The sequence below is a fragment of the Metopolophium dirhodum genome, chromosome 7, assembly GCF_019925205.1.
Source record: "Metopolophium dirhodum isolate CAU chromosome 7, ASM1992520v1, whole genome shotgun sequence".
Classification (NCBI taxonomy): domain Eukaryota; kingdom Metazoa; phylum Arthropoda; class Insecta; order Hemiptera; family Aphididae; genus Metopolophium; species Metopolophium dirhodum.
In genome coordinates, this window is record NC_083566.1 from 35,902,367 (window position 1) to 35,923,538 (window position 21,172).

Sequence of the window (21,172 nt, forward strand, 5' to 3'; positions counted from 1 at the left end):
ATCGATGCATACGAGTTGCAAGAGTTATTTTCGATCTAGACGAGTGTTTATTACGATATTACGCGCGGCTGCAGCATCCGTCATTATGTCACTTTACGAGTTCGCGAGAGTAAAAACATCGTGGCAGCGACACTCGTATACATTATATATATATAACTATATGATATATCTACGGATATAAGCAAACGGTTTTTCATCGTTCAATAAGTATAGTAATAATATTATTTATTAATACAATAATAATTAAAAATCGGACAGTTAATATCGTACCATAATCGCGAGGTTTTCTCTTTTATACTACCTACTGTCGTTTACGTCACAAACTGCACTGCTCGGCAGTATGATAATATAGAACACGACGAAGAAAACAAAATAATAATAATAATAATTTATCGCGTTTATGCGGCCGTAAAATGCGCGTTATGATCGACGATTATTTTACAGATGGAGAAAGACGGATAGAGACAAGAGACAGTATCGCCGACGATCGTTCGAATTTGATTAATCGTCACGCGGTATATAATAATATTCTACGTTATAATACCAGCTTTAGACATCGAAATGAGCGGTTTTTTTTTTATTTATTTATTTATTTCGATTTTTCGGCCGGTTATAATTACGGGTCTCGTAACCAGATATGGGAGAGGTTTTCGATAAACGCACACCGCGCGCGTATATATTATATTATATATAGGTACCTATTTCTATACACATACTCTCTCGTTAAGGAATACGCACTCGATACGTCCGCGTAACCTAGATATATATTATACTCAACAAAGTCGCCTCGCGCATAAAATATGTGTAGTCGAAAAAAAAAATCCGCACACTGTTTTGTATGTGCGTCGTCGTCGTCGTCGTCGTCGTCGTCGTCGTATGCGTATCATCGACGATAATAATTATTGTTATTAGTGCGGGTTGCACAGATCCGGTCCCGTTTATACCAAGCCCAAATCGGTCGACGTATAGGTATTATATTATTATTATTATTATTATTATACTTAAACGACGTCCGATCGGTTGCAGCGGCGGCAGTAATACACCTATATATAATAATATTATACGACTACATTCCGTATACGTGACGGAAGGGCACCCGTCGGAAACTGTTGCACACCGAGCGCGGCGGCAACCTCGTCGATCTCGGCCGAGAAAGTTTTTTTTTTTTGGCGATATTGATTTATATTTACTTTTTCTCCTCGCCGTACGGATACATGAGACCCGTCTGCGTCCGGTACTCGTGATCTTGTGTGTGTGTTAACAATATATTATACTTGCCGTACTTGTGTGTGTGTGTATGCGAGTTATCATTGTTGTTGTTATTATTATTATTATTATTATTCAGTCGGGGCGATCGATACATACGGCGTACCGCAGTATAACGTATATTTTAATGGTTCCGTATTTGAACGAGTATAATATAATATATAATGAGATCGGAATTTTTTTTTACCTCCCCCGTTTGCTGCCGCAGTTAACAGTACGTACGTATACGACTTCTGAGAAAAATTCACAATTTTTTTTTTCATGCAAGTATTATTATTACCTATATTATAATAATATTATGTGCAACGAAAAAAAAAAAATCGTACACGCGCGGCGGCGGCAGTGTAATGTGTGAATTTTTCACGACCAGTTTTTTAAACTATAAAGTAGAACAGCGCATATTATATTATAATATAATATACCTTTATAATATTATATATTTATATATGAACGCGTTTATATAGCCGTTAATCATCCGCATATGCACCCGGGAGAGAAATATAATATGTGATGTATACATATAAAAATCGAAAGAGAGAAACAGAGAGAAAGAATGAAATCGAAGGCGGTATTTATTGAGCGATAAAAAAATGTGTCAAGTCGGATAACATGCGTAATTTTACGATTATCGTGACACGACCGATTTTATATATATATAGTAATATAATACTATGAGAGAACAGCTTCGGCTCTACACATAAGCCGTGTTATTATACGCAAAAGCTACGCGGAGGGGGTTTATTTACAAACGATATTCGATTAATATTATAAACAGCTTATAATTACGTTTGAAAACAGTTTCACTATAATCCGAAGATTAATATATTATACGTATATTATAATATTATTATATTATTATACGTATAATATAAAAATATTACCGAAGTAGGATTTAGAAATAAAGGTACGAATGTCTTCCGTCAAGTAACGAACATTCTGTATTTATGTGTTATATATTATATAACATTTAAGATATTTCTACATTTATATATATATAAAGATTTTCCCATCGATACAACTATGAACATACATAGTTTTTTCACTAACGAATGTTAATGAAAACAATAACATTATTACTAAATTGAACATATTGCACGTGTATTATAATTTTAATTGCGTTATACGCTCTATAATTTGTACCGAAACGTGAAACAGAAAGCCATTATTCATTAATAATTAACTTTGATGTGTGCAGAGCAGCAGCTACCTGCAATTTATTGTGCCAATTATTTTAAACTTTTAACTATTAACTTCAAATGCGAGTGTACATAAAGTATAAACGAGGCTGCTAAAGTTTTAGTGGATGTCAAGTAGAAGAAAAAACTTTCGATGACAAACTTGGCAAGCCCGTACCATCCTAAAGTACGTGGCGTGCATAACAGAATATAAAATCTTTAGAAATCGAAATAGTCTTAACTACTTTACGCAAGGACAGATCCAGAGTGATGATTAATTTTTGAGGGAGGTATTCATTTGAATCCTTGCCACGCATTAATATTTATTTAGTACTTTTTTAAATATTATATATAAGTTTCAAAATACCTACACAAAAGTATATTTTCTTGTTCTCTCAATTGACAGAGACACAACTTTTTACAGAAGATAACAGATTTTATTATTTATATTATCTTTTATTATCACCACCCTCGCTGCAGTCGTCATCGTTATTAAATATTATCGGATAAAGTTTTAAAAGCTCAAGAATTTCTGTAGAACAATATTTATACATAATATTATACTTTAGTATATTATGATATTTATATATATATATATATGATACGGTTTTCCGATGACGACGATGATGATGATGGTACGCGATTTACCAATACCGAGAAGGTTCGGTGTATGCGTGTATATACTATACACAATATACATGGCAGTTTATATTACATTATTAACAAAATATAATTATTACGATAACACAAGGATAACAAAATATATTTTACAATAGCGCGTTTCTCGGTCTCTCCCCCGAAACGAAAAATCGTATTAAAACATCTAGTAAAAATTTGAATTTGTCGACATTCCAAAATCTCAGATTCGGCCATCCCCGTATATACTCTAATATAATTACATCCCGATTATATATAATATTAATAATAATAATAATAATGATATGCATGTAAAAGCGCGCGTTACGATAGCGCCGCTCTACTAATAATAATCGTTTTTATACCCTCGTCGTTTTTCTGACTTGAGCTGGCATAATTAAAACGCTTGGAATTCCACGTACATCGGAATTCTGGACGAAGAAATCCCGCCGCCGTCGCCACCCTAGTTATTATAATAATATGTGTATATAATCCACTCGAAGGGTGCCGTACATGTAAAATATTGTATACACACATATTGTAATATATACTTAACGTATATCATGAACAAGACTCGGAACTTTATGTGTTTGCATATTTGTCAGGAAAGTGCATATTTAAAATCTGATTCGATACAAATATGTTTCGTGATCGCTAAATTTTAATTCCGAAAATGTTTGTCGCATATTCTTACAGATGAAAACATAATATTATATCATGTCATAATAATATGTTTTCGTAATTCATTTTAACACCTATACGTTAATACAGAGTTTATTTCAAAAACCATTATAGTTTATTTTTCGTCTAACATATCGGTTGACGGTTATTGGTTATTAAAATCGTGTTTTATAGACATATTATGTTATCAAATTATTTTTGTGGTACCCATACCTATTGATAGTATATTGTTAACTACGTTGTCTGCTGCGCAGTAGATTCACGATTTAAATAAATATATTAGTGACATTATGTCATTATGTTTTTTGGTCAAAATAGAAAATTGGTACTATGTATTATGCAGTATGCACATTTATCAGAAAGTCAATGCATAAAATAATCAGATTTATTTTAACCTTTTTATATTCAGAGTAATTTTTAAAACGCACTCACTCAATTTTTGATTTTTGAAATATTCATGTATCAAAAAAAAACATCATAATCAAAATAATTTACGTAAAATTCAAGTAAGGTAATATCATTTAACAAAATAATGTTTGTATTTCCCACGGGCCACAAGACGGTTTCCCACAAATGTCTAAATAGAAATTCTAAATGTTTGAAAATATTCTAATCTCCATAAGTACTATCCATGAATTATGAAGAGTGATAAAATATACAGAACTCTTGTATAAACTAGAAAACAATATAAGTAGTTCTAGTCCATATATAGGTATATACCAAATATTATATATTACGTATTATTGTATATTATTTCATAACGGGCGGACGGACGGACTTTGGCGACAGCATTTTTGTTTGTCGACGAAAATTCCGGAGGAGACGGGTAATTAAAAAAATAAAACGTCGGACACCACCACCGCAGGAGCACGTATCGCGCGACGCCCACTTTTCACGACGAGAGTAGTCGAATCGATTTCCTCGGGCCCCATTAACGGAGCCGGACGATTGAATGCGTACGTATACCCATATATTAATTATACCAACACATGCACTCAATAAGTCTCTCTCTCGCTGTCTCTCTGTCCCTCCATCTGTCTCTCTCGCTCTTTCTCTCTGCAGTGGAGGTAAAAACGAAAAATACTTTGAACGATTTCACGCGTACCGCTTTTATAATACATAGGTATACTCTTGCGCGCGCGCCTGTTTTAATTAAATCCCGTCCGAACGACCGTATAGGTATAATAATAATAATAAGCGCGTAGAGTCTCAGCCGTCGGACTACCGCTCGCCGCCGCCCTCGTCGACGCGAACGCGCGCCCGCGATAATAATATAATATATTATGAACGGTAGTCAGTCGCGGAGGTAATAATAATAATAATATATATTATATATATACACACGGACACGTCATCAGCGGATCCGTCCGCGTGAGCAAAGCGATTTTCACTAATATATATGACAAATGAAAACTTAAAAAAATCTGTCGTCCCTATTGTAGTGGTATACCTAGTACCTACGCTATTTCTTTGTGTCGCATCGGTGATATTGTATTCATTGCAAATACGCAGTGTACGGACATCTACCAAACAAGTGTCAACAATAGCAGCAGAGCTTATCCAACGATTCCGTTGGTTGCTGCAGTTCGCGAATCGGTCGAACGACGATCGACGGTTTATTTTTGACGTGAAAAATTGGGAATATACATTTATTTGAAAACAAAATGTTTTGCGAAACGTTAAATATCATGTCGAAACCACCACACCGCGGCGCGATTTTCCTTTAACTATTCGTCTTTATAGGCACAACTCGCAAATCGCCCACATAATATTATAATACTAATATTATGTATAAATTATTATTATCCACTCGAAACCAACCTTGTCATCCGGACAGAAAATAAATGATATTTAAAAGAGTTCGATTAGATGTATTTAATATTATAGGTAGGTATGTTGTAAAGCAGTTCATATAGGGTCAATAAGATTGTATAATATAGCGGTTGATCAGCGAGCATTACACAGCCCGACGTCGATAAAAATATAAAATATATGTTTAAATAAAATAACTTATTCGCATAGGCGGAGATTTGATTGAATTTTAGGGGGGGGCTAAGCCAAGCCCCCCCCAATCACCGTATATATGCGACACGCGTTAATATGTTTGGTCTCGACTCTCGAGATATTAAACTAACTCTGATATACGTAGCCACGTATAGGTGAACGCGAGCAGTTTTAGATTTTCTACGTCGAATTACTCGCGTTTAGGGCAATAAAAACGATCGTGTAAATATCTAACAAAAAAATTACGTAATTGTACATTACTATACGATCGAACGCGGATATGTACGACGTTATATACCTAAGAATTAAATATTCAGTCGCACTTATAGACCTACTGCGTCCGTAGTCTGAAAATAATAGGTACGCATGATAAGTGTGACGCCATTTAATTGTTATCAATCGACATTCTTTATCAAATATGAAATGTGATTGTTAGATCCAAATAAATAAAAATGTGCATGGTAAAGTTACTTTTAAGTTCTTGGTCTTTACATTTTAGGTACCTATACCCACTTAGATGCATATATTTTATAGACATACAAAGTAGGTAATTGAAATATTTGAATAAAAAAAAATGACTGGAATATTGCTATTAAAAACTTAACAGAAAAGGTGACCTAATTCATTATTTAAAACTTTCGGCATTCACTCAATTTTAAGGATCCTGTAAACGAAATTGTTCATAATTTTCGTTTTGAATTAATGCGGAAACCGATAATAATTAGGTATATTAATATAGAACAATTTTAGTACCTACCTATTATACAATTATATAAAAAATCTGATGCGTATAACACACGTATATATATATATATATATAGGTATGCTATAACAGTATAACCAGGATTTTTTAAAGAGGGGTGTTTTAATTTAATATTTAGTACAAATTTGGGTGAGGGGTTCTCGCATTGTAACATATATTTTTTGATTATACGGCCAAGAAGGGGAAGGGTGTGCCTGTACAAAATCATATTTTAAAACGCTGTATGGACAAACAGTTATCGATGAGGAACATATCCAAAGTAAGACACCCCGCAAAAATTATAATTATATATTATTATGACGTTATGGTGACTGGGCAGCGTTGTTATAAAAACCGGACCCGTTTCGTCGTGCCTAGTACGGTAAACCTATATTATAATATGAATCTATATATACGACATGAAGTGCAAGACGTAGTTTTCACGCCACCCCACCGTAATTTGTAGACCATACTATACATTACTACATATTATAATAATATAATATATACCGTATGAGTTATAGCATATATACGATAGCGGTTGCGGTATGATAACCTTACGTGGTAAACTACGACCTCCTAGCGATTCAAAATGTGACGAGTGCGCAACTATATAAAATATAGTTTCGATGAATATATTATTATACTAGTACATACCGTTGTATAAATAAATGTGATATCAATAATATAATAATGTACAGGGTGATTTTATAAGCAGGATGATTACACCGTTTTTATAGTTAAATAATGTAAACAAATTCTGATTTAAAATTTTTAAGTAGGTACCCATAGGCATTGATTAAATATACTTATATAGTATATTTAATCAATGCTATAGGTAGATAAGTAGGTATCGAGCTTGACACCTATGCTTATTTAAAATTTATATATTTTAAAATATTTATTTTTTTCATATTACGTACATGCCCATTGAAATCGCAATTCGAAGGAGTAAGTATCGCTGGTATCTATCTATCGCTATATATATATATTATAGTATCTGAGTTATTCTTTTAAGAATCATAATATACTGAAATATAGTCTGTTGAATATTATTTGAATGTTATGTTGAAAATGTAGTCTTCAATTGTATTTAAAATTTCTTAAAAATAAGAATTTAAATAAATGTGTATATTTCAACCATGGGGTGTACATCCATAAAAATTCACCATGCGTACCTATATTATATAATATCTCAAAAACAAAAAACCTACAGAAATAATTCAGATAAATGCATGATTTTTGCCGTTGCTACTTGTGTGTATAAGTACGATTAAGTTCTCTAGTTAAACGGCTTTTTTAGACTCTTTATGGGTCAAAGTCGCTATCGCGGGGGCCGGCCGGGTCACGTTTCTTCGGAGACAAGACGCACACACGCGCCGAGATTTTATATGCGTGAAACTAAAAGATAATAAAATATATTTCTCGAGCATGAGAGATATTATAATTTTACTATTACTATTACTATTATTATTATTATTATTATTATTATTGTAATAATATACGATATTGGGGCGTGGTCAAGGGATGGCGTGTTAGAGTCATTTAACGGGCGTACAGGTTACGTAATATATATTATAATATTATAGGCGAGCACACGCGGCGGCACTACCGGTGCGCGCGGGTAGAAGAACACAATAATATGATAACACGGACGAATAAAATATAATATGTTATATAGGATACCAAAAAAAAAAAAAAAATTTAAGACAGAATACGTGATTGTGTGCATATAATAATTATTGTTAAACGCGCGTGCATTATATATAAATATGCAAAATATAATTTATACACGAGACATAATGTCGACATTACTGCACGCGCATGCAAATATAGCGAGCGGTGGCGCGGCAGGTTGGTACATTATACACAGGTACCTATATATACCTATAATACACCTCCTATATTATTATAACTTACGATATTATGTATTGTAATATGCGAAACGAAAACGGATGTGCGCGCAATAATATAATATAATAACATTATTTTCCGTTTCTCCTCTCCGCAGGTCCTTGCAGACACATATCGTATAAGTCATTTGACGCGAGAGACACGCACGCAATCTCGCGGTACAGATGAACATAATAATATGAGATTTATCCCTTGCGACGTGTGACGCGATCGTGAGTTACGCGCCGCCGTTAACACTGTGTAGGTACAACAGTGTACCTACGTGGGGAATTATTTTATCTGGTTCTTATTATATTTCTACATAAACTATATGCGAAGCGCAGCTAGGGTGCGATGGTTATATGTAACGGTAACACGGGTTTTCCGATGAGTCAAGCCTGGGCTCTGGTAAAACTACGATTAAAATATAACATAAAACATATTGCTCGCTCCTCAGTTCTACTCCATACACATGAATGGTCGACACGAATTATTTTACTATCTATAGGCACGGGAACGCATACATTAATATTATGCACTGATGCGCGCACTCGGTGAAACGTGTCGAAGTTATTTTATATTTTACGATAGACACGTGCCAGACAAAATAAGTAAATTTAAAAATTAATTCGAGAATCGCCATGACATACATAAGAAGTGCGAACAATATTAATGCGTTTCACGCGCGATCTTACTGTTGGCCGTGGTAAGGGTAGTTGTGCTGCGGGTATACCTACATTGGTACACGGCAAATTTTCCACACAAACGAAGTCCTTATATAATAATAATAAAATATAACAACGATAATATTCCCTATCATCGAGTTCCGTAACCGAATTTCTGCCGACGGGACGACATCACCGCTGTGATATAAACGCATATTATGATATACACGCAGCGCAATACCAGCTCGCTCGTAGATCACAATTATAATCACACCACGAGGGGCCGAGGGTCACTCGCGAATCGATTTTTTATCCAATCGGTCACGTTTCCGGTATAGGTGGTATAGGTATACGCGCGCGACCTGCGATTGTCTCCAGTTGTCCATTTCAAACGGTTCGTGATTGATCGATTCAAGTGCGCGCGCGCGATAACAATAACGAAGCGTGTAAACGCACGTCCAAGATATTTTATCATATTATATAGGTTGGACCACTACTATATAATAATAATAGGACGGGTAGGTGAATATTAAAATTCGAGATCAGATGCTGAGACAGAGGCGGATTCGAGGAGCAATTTTCCGCGTGGGCCAGATTTCGTTCGAACGCATTCCCCCCCCCCCTACTGGAGACAGCCAAGAATACAAATAATGTATGAGCTAGCAGGTGTCCTGTGCAGGGTCTCAACTATGTTATTATATGTTACCTACTTACATGTAGCTGTATAATACGTATTATTTAATATTATGTACCCATGTTATAATTTATTCACTCGACGATAACCTGTATAGCTGTACGCATGTTATAATAATGTGTATAAAAAATATAAGTGCTGATATTAATCGAAATAATTAAGGAATCGAACGCGGGCCCACCAAAATTGTATTACGTTTTCCCGCGGTACCCTATAATATATTACGATGGATAGATATTAGAATCTACATATATAGAGCCGGAAGCATTGAATCATCATAATACACGACAAAATCGTTCTATTCGGTCATCCTGTCGATGGAATCTAACATGAAAACGCGGTATAGCACGTGGCGGGCGGGCGTATAGGTACTAAGTACCTGGTACTTGATATAATATGATATTTCGTTTACGGGAACACCGTCGATCATCTCGCCGCAGGTTATTTAGGTTTCCATTTTCAATAGCGCAATCATGTCCAGACTTTATATAAAAATGATGTATTATTATTAAATATTAATGGCGGTTTTGCGGCGGACTATTTTAACAGCTCTTTTTCGTACGCGTCGGTAATCGTGTGAATGTAATGGCAGAACCCTTCCTCGGGCGAACGATTTCGCATGTAAACTCGCGGAATAAGTACGTCATGTGCGCGCGAGGGGGGCATACGCCAAACACCTACAATTATAATATAGATACGTATAGAATAAACCTACGCATATGCTGTATCAAAACACGTTAACGTGCGAAGTATGCAGGGAGAAATTTTTTGGGCAGCCTCGTCATATTTTCATACGACTAAATTGCAGTGCAATGATTCGAATTAATATAATATAATATTCAGATTATTGTAAAAATGATCATGTACTGGAATTTAAATTCGAACGAGTAGTTTCAGAGTAATTTTACATTATTTGTAAATATTTGTATAAAGTAAACTTAAAAATTGCAAAAACCAGAATTTAAAGAAGTGCATAATTTAACTATAAAAATAGCGTGAACATGATAAAAATCATTTTGTAATGTATGCATATTATATTATATTAAGACGCAATAATCTTCACACGAATTCAAAATATATTTTCATAATTATTCAACAAATCCTTAAAGATACGTGAGATTACGTCTGCTATTATACTAGATAACTTTGTATAAGATTTTAGTCATTAGGTTTTCGTTTACGCATCGAAATTGCCTACACAGAGCCCCTTAAAAAAAATGGTCAAACATGGTCATTTTTATGGCAGACGAATTTGATATGGTGTGGTAATCACATTGTATGTTTTTACCCTCACGGCCTCACGTATATACCACAGCATTGCAGTTTACAAGTATAGGTACACCCAACCACGAGTGGCATTTGATGGAGCGCGTGGATGCCCTCTTGGTATTTTTTGATGGGCCAAATTATAATTTGGCTCTACAAACAAGCCCAAAACCAAAATTCCAAAATACATGATAAGAGGTCGTAAAAGACAAATTAATGGTTTACAAATATAATATTATAATATATTCCAATACCATTTTGTTTCATTGGTGACAATTTTTCAATTTTCATTTCTATTTTTTAAAATATTAAGCGTTTTCACGCCCCAGTACCTATGCTTGCAAAGTGCACCCGTCTGCCATCATAATATTATATGGATTATGCGTCCTGTAAAAGGGAAACTGTTTGAGGTTGGAGATCCCAAATTCCACAGACATTGATGTTATTTATGCGTACAATTCGACCCAATGGCCCAAACCATACCGATATAGTTAGATAACGACATTATAATCATAAATGTCACTCACCACGTGTATGGACTCGGAGTCCGACCGGCGGAGGGCGTCGTGTCGTTGGCCGACGGACACCGCGGCCACGGTCAGCTGATTGTAGTGGTGCGCGGCTGCGGCGGCCTGTGCGCTCTGGTGCAGGCTGTTGAGCGTCTGCGAGTACGGGTCGTTGATGTAGTCCATGGCGGACGGCGAAGACGCGTTGCCGGTGGACGGCTGATGGTGATGGTGGGCCGGCGGGAACGGCGGCGGGAAGTACGGCGGCTGGAAGTCCTGGTGGTGTCCCATGTTGGAACCGGCGTTGGTGGGCGTCGTGTTCCGGTGGTGGTGATGGTGGTGATGGTGGTGCGGGCTGAACGGTGACGAGCCTCCGCCGCCTCCTCCGCCACCGCCTCCACCACCACTACCCCCGCCCCCGCCACTGCCGATTGACGCGACTGTACCATGTCCGGCTAGCCGATCCTGCGAAAATAATTCCAAATTAAATAATAAATCAACAAAATATCGTTAAAATAAATTATAACGCATATATTATATTATTATGTGATTATATAATATGTCTTGCACGTATAAAATAAATATAATGTCCAGTATCGTGCCGTATAAATATATAATATTCATTCGAATAAGGTTACCGGTGCCTAGTGTAACCAGTTGGCAGCCTGTAAGCCTTAGCGCTCTGGAAGCCCGTGTACCATCGGGTGGTCTCTCGCGGGGGGAGGCCCCAACCCCTCTAAACCCTTCAATCTCATTAGATTCACGTACAGTTCGGCGTTAATTGGTATTGTGAAAATAAAATCATCATAAAAGATCAAAAACTGCAATATTATACAAATCATGACAAGCCGTCACAAGTCGAAAACGCTTTAATGTTTTATATACAAGTACGATCAAAGTTCAAAACTGAAAACACAATATAGATGGCAACCTAGAACGATGATGATACTCAACAAAAAAAGATTGTAAAATGTTTTCGTAAAGCTTAGAATGTAATAGTTTTAACCTATACCCATTTTTATTTAGCGGCACACACCTTTTTAGAATTCGCATTGCAGCGTGTCCAATATGTAACTGCACTGCAGGAGCTGCGGTGGACTCACCGGACGGTTATCACACGGATAGACCATACAATAATAATATGATAATTAATAACACCTACATAAATATACACCATATTACCATAATATTATACGCATTATACGCATTATAAGCATTATACGATTCGAAATCCGGTCGAAAACAAAATCAGAGCCGCGGTAGAAAGTGGCACCGGCCGAGAAAAGATAAATAGGTAATAATCGAATTCGTAGAAAATAATACACGTGACCGGATCAATATAATATATATACCAAATTATAATAACACAATAATATTATATTATATTATAACATAAACATAGAATAATATAATGGACGCGCGTGCGGCCGCTCGATTGCATTAGGTATGATAATAATATATAAATATATAATATATAATATTATAATATGGTCGCAAATTGCAATAATATAATTAGTGGCTCGTTTGTAAAAAAAAAAGAAAAAAAACAAATAATATATTTAAAAAAAATATATAAATATATATAAGCTATTTTTGGTCAGACCGCGCGCTGTTCGCGTATACGTTATAACTAGAGGTACACACACGTAAAATAACGTCTTAAATTAACGCGCACACGCATGGCGTGTTTTCGATCCATTAAACGCATAGAATATAATATAGTGTATGTACGAGCGCATATCGATAAACTCGTTCTCGAAATTTAATCGAATTTGTACGTCGGGTCTATTATACGAGCGCGTGTGTAAGTGTATCTCAGACGACACGCGCGCTCTGATCTGGATTTTATGAATTTACCGCAGGTTTCTGCGTCGATTTGCATAAGTGAAATTAGATACGCGTGTTATAATAATAATAATAATAATATGCACGTCGTATGCATGATGGGCAATATAATATTATTATGATAGCCGAGATAATACGCGCGTTTTGACCAATCATTTAGTTCGGTACATCGTCGTATTCTGCAGTCGGACAGTGCCTATATTATAATATTGTATTATCTATATGTGTAGGTTACAGGTACCTACGTAACAGAGTACTACTCGAAACATCGACAGCATAAAACTGTAAAACGTAATAGCCATAATACCTATTATGTACCACGTTTATACGAAAATAAAAACTTATCGTTCCTCGCTGGACCTTATTATATGAGAAGAAAAGTATATATTTTATGGTCACATAAATATATATACCAAAACTGGCACCCGTTATTTATCCGGCAAGCCTGTAATTATTCGTTGAATTTTTAGTATTTAACTGCAGCATTTTATATTATATATAATATTCAAATTTAAATTATTTATACTATTCAACATAATATAAGTAGGCCGATCTACAATCATTGCTACTAACATATAATTTAACCACAATAACTGTAGCTTGAAAAATACGAATCGAAATACTTGTGACTTATATTAAGTCACCATTATCGAAAAATTGTAAAAAAAAATTGTTTCTTTTTCAAAAGTACGAGTACTTGAAAATAAAATTGACTTCTAATTTCAGCGTAGCTTCTTAAATTATAGTCCATGTATACGTATTATACAATAATATACCGGGAGACGGTAGTCTAGTGGGTATACCGAATAGTGTTAAACATATTAAGTTGTGTCAAACAGTATATTGATTTATCGACAAGTCGAACAATATATTATTATACTATACGTGGCATATTAAATGTATAATTTAATTAAGTTCAATCGCTACACGTCAATATATATTATGCACTATATACAATCGCAATATTAAAATAACCACCTACTCGCGGACCGAGGTTAACTATTATTATTTTTAACAATAATAATTTATACCTACGTAGGTATACGACATACTCCACAGAGTATAATATTATGCAGTTTCTCGCGCGATAACTCCAAACGAATAAAATTATATAATATATAGGTCGTGCACTCGTGTACTAAAAGAATTATCTACGATAGCGGTTTGTATGATGTAGTGGCGCAACCAGGATTTTTTCAAGGGTCGGAAGGTCCAAGAACTATAAATTTATAACTATCGTAATACAAAAAAAAAATGTTATAATATATTGTGGGGCTAAACCCAATCACAGGGTTCAAAGTCAGTTAAATACTTTCAACCGTCGCTATAGAAATTTTGATTTTTGATTAATTTTACGTTTGACGCGTGAAGGGGAAGATGATGGGTTCGAATCTGGAGATCACCTCTTCTATTCACCAATTGTATGATTCCATATGGCATGTACCTATAGAATATGGAATAGACAACGCGTTTCGGAAATATGCCGCCTCGGCGACATATATGCGGCGCGACGGATCGACTATTTTAGGTATATTCATTTTCCACGAGGACTTTTATTAGATACTTTATTGTTACTGGGTTGCAGTAAAACGCATACGACTAATAGGATGGCTCAACATCTACATATTATTATTATTATTATATTACAATATTCAAATGATCTTGTATTAAAATTATAATCTGCAACGTTAATATAGACTCGTAGAATAATATCGTGGCCGATTTGTTTTACATTGCCGTAGGTTAGAATCTCATAAATTGTTTTGAAAATTCTCAACAGGAAGAGTCGCGCGCTGAACGTGTGTCAAAGGTGTACCCTAGTCGCTGGTGAAAGCTGAGAACATTTTACCTATGCTGGCCGACCGACGTCCGTAACGGCAGTCCCTATGATATATAGATAAGCTACAGCCTACAACTAGATGGCCGACGTATTATAATTAACATATCGATAAAAATAATTCCCACCTGCGTGTATTATAATATTATTTCATGAATATATAAATGACTATAACGTTTAATAAGTGGTTTTCTGGGAAAACGAAAACAACAAGAAAATAAATCTTTAGCTATAAAGGATTAGGGTAATCGATATTTACGTACATAGTATAATATAGGTACACCTATCTAAAAAATCATTAATATTTAACACTTTTTATAGGAGCATATGATAAAAAAAAGTTAGAAAAATCTTGTGATTATCACCGTAGATTGTTTTATTTACACGTATAATTAATATTATTAATTCTATATAAACAACATATTGTTTCAAACCAGAAATCTTTAAAGATAAAACAAAAAAAACGAGTGCGCTTTACTCAAATTCTATAATATTATCTAAGTATAAAAGTAGTATAAAAATTACGATTAAGGTTCACACATAATGGTAAGAAATAACTAAGAATAAAGAAATATCAATATTCAAAAAATGTCAACTATAGTTAAACAGCTGCTTAAAACGCCAGTTGTCAAAATATGATTAGTGATTACCTACATTAAAATATGATGGAGTGAAATTATTTTGTATTATTTTTCCCATGATAACACTAACGACTTCAGCCGTAAGTCGTGGTCGTGGCTTTAAAATACTACTTTTTATGTATTCTGCAGATTGGTCCACGTATTCAATTTACGGTATTATTCACTAACCGTGATCTATCGGGAAATTTCAAGAGTTCGGACAACCTCAACTTTTGGACACGTCAGACGACGTGGCTGTGACCTTTATCCGTTTCTTTTGCTCGATATCCACGAATAACATGATTTGTCTCTCTATGGGCGGTCCATATATTTATGATGTCTATGATCACAAACGAGCGAATCATCTACGCCGCCACCACCGCGGCCGCGACTCTGTGAAATACGCGTGTAGGTAAGTTATGAAAAGGTTTACCACATCCTATTATGTATATATGCATATAAAGTATTATACATTTTACTGTGTAGAGCGATGGTGCGCGTACGCTCACACACACACACACACACACACACACACACACACACACAAACTGTAAAAACAAACCTGTGTTATTATTAATACTATTTTTTTTTTTTAATTATACACAGAATTGCACCGCCGCCGATGATGATTAGAAGACGCACGCTGCTAGAGAAAAAAATACGTATAACGGTGCGCTTGCCCGCGCAACGAGCAAAGATGAGGTCAACGTATAAATTAATTTTGGCCATTGGTAATTATATTATTATATTATACCATAAGTAATAATATATTAGTTGTACGAGTGCTTTGTGTGTGTATATTATGTGTAGCGTACATATTATTATTGAGTACGTGCGTAGTGCACTGTCTCGCCGGACTGTAAACAAACGCGTATTTAATGATATGAATTATTCATTCAAGCAGTTGAAACAAAAAACAACCCCGGCCTATATAACTACTGGCGACGGCCGATACATTTATTCGATTCCTCGTACCACGTGATACCTAATATAATTATTATCAAGTGGGTACCCACCTATCTATGTATAGGATTCGCCTTTTTTCATCGATTTCGATATTTTGTATTTACAATATTATATTATTACGCGGTAATTGCTTACACGTTGTGTTGCACCTTATGACTTTATAGTCTATAGCTTATACATGGTATTTGTCATAATATTAAATTTTATATTGTTGGAACAGTAATTTTGGCGGGAATAGATTAGGAACTCATAAATAAATTATTTAAAAATAAATAATGTAATATCTAGTACATAAATCAAAACTGCGTTATCGCTCATCTCTATAATAGTAATAATTGTGATAGTCGACAGTCCTATTACTACCTAATAATATGCAATTTATACAAGGGACAAATAATTAATCGAACAATATATAGATATGTATCGGGCACCGAGAAAGCGGGTCTACATAACTAGTCGGCGTAAGCGGTACGCTATATTATATGCTCTATAATAATATACATTGTATACATACTGCGAAAGTCGTCGATTTTATATAATAAACCGTTAGGGAGCCAATGTGAAAATTCCTGTGTAGGAAATATACTACGCGCCAAAAACGAGAGCCCCGGCGGTATTCAGCGTCGGCGGTGTCTCGTCTGATGGTGAAAAAAAAGAAAATCAGACTTACGGTATAGTCAACCGCCGCCACCGCCACCACTTAAGGAATGAAAGGACAAAAAAATAAAGTAAATGCGTGTATAAGTGACCCGCAATACTCGTCCAGGTATTATAGTTGTATAGAGTCGCACGCACACATCAGTCGTGCCGAAACGTCTTTATACACACACACACACACATATATATATTTCGTAGGTACCTCTATAAGTGACCGCGAGTGAGTGCATGGTCATGGGTGGATAGAGGGGGGGGGGGACGGTAAAAAAGTGCACGGCACCAGACCCTTTTAGAGAAGAACTCGCCGAATAATAATTCAACGGTCCTCCTGGTCTCCGGCCGATGTGTATACATATTGTATAAACGCGTTTCGGACCCGATAATACGACGCCATGTACTTACTTACTATATACCTAGCTATATAATAATATTGTGTGCTCGACGACGGGTCGTAATAATTATTATTGTCGTACATTAGACAAATTATTGTATGCGCGTCGGGGGCTGGCCGGTGTACCGGTTTCCCTTCCCTCACCCACCCAGCTGAACGCGTTGCTGCAGACGAGGCTCTATAATATATAATATTATTATATATTCTTGTCGGGTTGATGAATTGATAATTCGTTTCTGTCCCAAACGTATACAGCTGTAACTACCCACTACCTACAGACATACACGTCATGTATAGTGTATACGTATGCGACGACGAGAATAAGTGTAACAGTATCTGCAGATGACCATATACTGATATACCTAATAAAACGCTGCAGCTAGAAAGAAAAAAGCTGGGACCTATAATATTTAAAAGACAGTGTGTAGGCCGTGTCAAAACGTTTTTGTGTAAATAAAAAGAACTTAAAAAGTAATCTAGATAATATTGGCAAAATGTAGATTGGCCAATATTAAAGGTGAAGTTTGGTATTGTACACTTAGTACAGCACTAGTATAGTGCAGCTCTTCTTGTTGTGTGGTGTGTCGGTGCAGCATAATTCAGATAATAATAGTGTGTAATAGTATTTTGAATGTTATAAAAATTTAAAATACATAAAAAACATTAATCATGTAATTTTTTTTTTAAAATTACATTATATACCTAATTAAGTTTTTCTTAAAAATATTTAAAATTGTTTGATTGTTGACTGGTTTGGGCCTTAGGTCCTAGCGCCGAATTTAAGGTGCGAAGTATATTGTATTCATCGAGCTCCTATATTTTGTACATTTCGTCAATAGATGTTTTGCAATATCTGTAGTGTTGGTTGTATTTTCTATACCTCTCATTGTACTATAGCCTACAAGAGTAAGTATGTTCTTGTGAATATTTCCATGGTCATTTATGTATTTAACTGTGCAGTTAGTCGTTGTTTTATACCTGCAGAAACATACTCATCTATTCGCCTACCATACATATTATACTCGTCAGTAAAAATGTGAATTAAAAAATAAACTCAGGACGGGACCCCCGGGTGTAACTCGTTTTCGTGTGTGTGTCGAGCGCGCACATCATGATAATAATAATAATACGTATTATAATATATACATACTCCCATTATTTCGGATAGTATATATACCTATACGTGGCTACGTAACACGGTAGTGCTGCTGCGTGTCATGTGCTGCACTCGAGAGCTACTCTAGCCGTATATTATAATAAATAAAACAATTAACGAATCGTTTATATTATTATTATAATGTATTATTATTTTGAACGACGAATACGCGACGGTGAGGCGTGTGCCTTTAGGCCGATCGATTTCCATGACTCAAATCATGCTTTTACACACTATATGCGCGCTCAGGTGGTCTAGCTGACGCCGCCGCCGCCGGTTTTTCACTCGTTTTCATATATATTTTATACTTAAAATAATATACAACGATTATCGTTAAAATATTATATATATACGTATACCGATCGGAATTCGAGATTGCCCAGCGCACGCGTAACACGCGCTCGGTCCTATAGAAAATGATTTGACCGTATACGCGTAATAATAATATTATAATAATGTTATGCGACGGGAAGGAAGACGCGCGCATAGGTATTATATTATATTTTAATATGTATTATTATGCCGACCAATCCCGCCGCAATACACACACGATGTGTGTGCACGAAGAGAACGATCTGTGAACTCGCCGTGGCGATCTATATAATATACATTTATATAATATATATATACCTAACAGGTGGGCGGGTGGGTAGATAATATCGCTGTCGAAAACGATCAAACGGTGCGATAAGACGTCATATTATTCGATACCATTCTACTTAGCAAGTATGTAGGACTTATCCGTGCAGCAGTGTACACTGTACACATGATATTATATTAGGCACCTATGTAATAAAATAAAACTTTATTTTGACATTCCGATCGACACATATTTTATTATAAGCTCTAGAGTTGCATATAATATATAAATGCATATATGTAGGCCGTTCCTAAATGCTTAATCAGCTTACGTCATGAGCTCGTGCATATAGAACAATATTATAGATACATAATATATATAACACGCCTACGTAATATGGAGCACATGTATTTTGGACATGGGGATGGCAAAATATACTTATATTAATACATAGCGTATTTATGATATCGTTTTTGTAAATTGAAAGACAAACGATTTTTTTAAAAAAAAAAGTGAGTTTAGTCAACGACATCAGGGTACAGTGGCGTTTAGAAACGTAAAATGTGTATATATTACTTATGTGACTTGAGTAATATCTCGTATTAATCCGGATTCGCTGTGCGCGTGTGTAAGCCATAACGCGAGTTGAGTCCTATAGTAGCGAACGTATATACAATAATAATGTACGTAGGTATTTACCTACCTATATGATATACTACATCGTGCACGTATACATATAATGTAATAGGACATTAAAATTGTTTTATATAGTATAATATATATTTGTAAGGGGACTGGCGCGAGAGGGTTTTACGAGTGTACAGTGCGCGTGCCGTGCCTATTACCACGACGACGCGCACACACATAATATTATAATATAAATTATATTGATATTAACGTACACGCGAGGCGTTATTAATCCGTCAGGTCAACGCAGATCGTATTATATATATAATATTATATATTATACCATCGCGGTAGGCGTGCGCCGATTTACGATATCTTTTTAAGGATAAAAATACTCCGTCCAAGCCCGTCTGTCCTAGCTTCGTGACGTTTTTATTCTCGATCGCGGCGCTCGAGACGTGTACAATAAATATATTATACAGCATAATATAGGTACCAGCTATAAGCACTGTTGGGACTACTGCTGTGTCTTGGCGCGCGGGTCGTCGTCGTGACCTAGTGCTAGGGGCACGCGTTAAGACGCGATTACACCGCGGACGGATAGGTACTACTGCTTAAGTCTCTCTAAACACATGGCGAGGTAATCGCAACTGACGGATTTCCGTTGAAGGCATATTTTGTACACGACGAGGAGAAAAAAAGGACTGACATGGTATAGCTATATTATCATAATATATCGGTATATAAACGATAACAGCAACAAACGCCCGTAATAACATACCTGACTCAGTGAAAGACATAAACGCCAAAACGAGATGAAAAGTAAATGTATCATCGTGTCGTACAAAACCGCGGGTATACTTCGGGGCGTTCGGCTGCCATGTCTGTCACTCTATATAGACCAGCTAGACCAAATCTCGTCTACCCACGTCTTGCGCACATTTTACAACTTACCAAACTGTATA

General features: G+C 35.6%; 1 protein-coding gene across 6 annotated transcripts in view; it reads right to left on the reverse strand.

Moving 5' to 3' along the window:
* Positions 1 to 21,172, reverse strand: part of LOC132949565 (transcription factor AP-2-epsilon) — a 187,567-nt gene that overhangs the window by 29,410 nt on the left and 136,985 nt on the right. For all 6 annotated transcript variants that reach the window (XM_061020516.1, XM_061020520.1, XM_061020519.1 and 3 more), the window contains one exon: positions 11,550 to 11,993. In XM_061020516.1, coding sequence (XP_060876499.1) covers positions 11,550 to 11,993 — 444 coding nt within the window. The remainder of the gene's footprint in view (positions 1 to 11,549; positions 11,994 to 21,172) is intronic.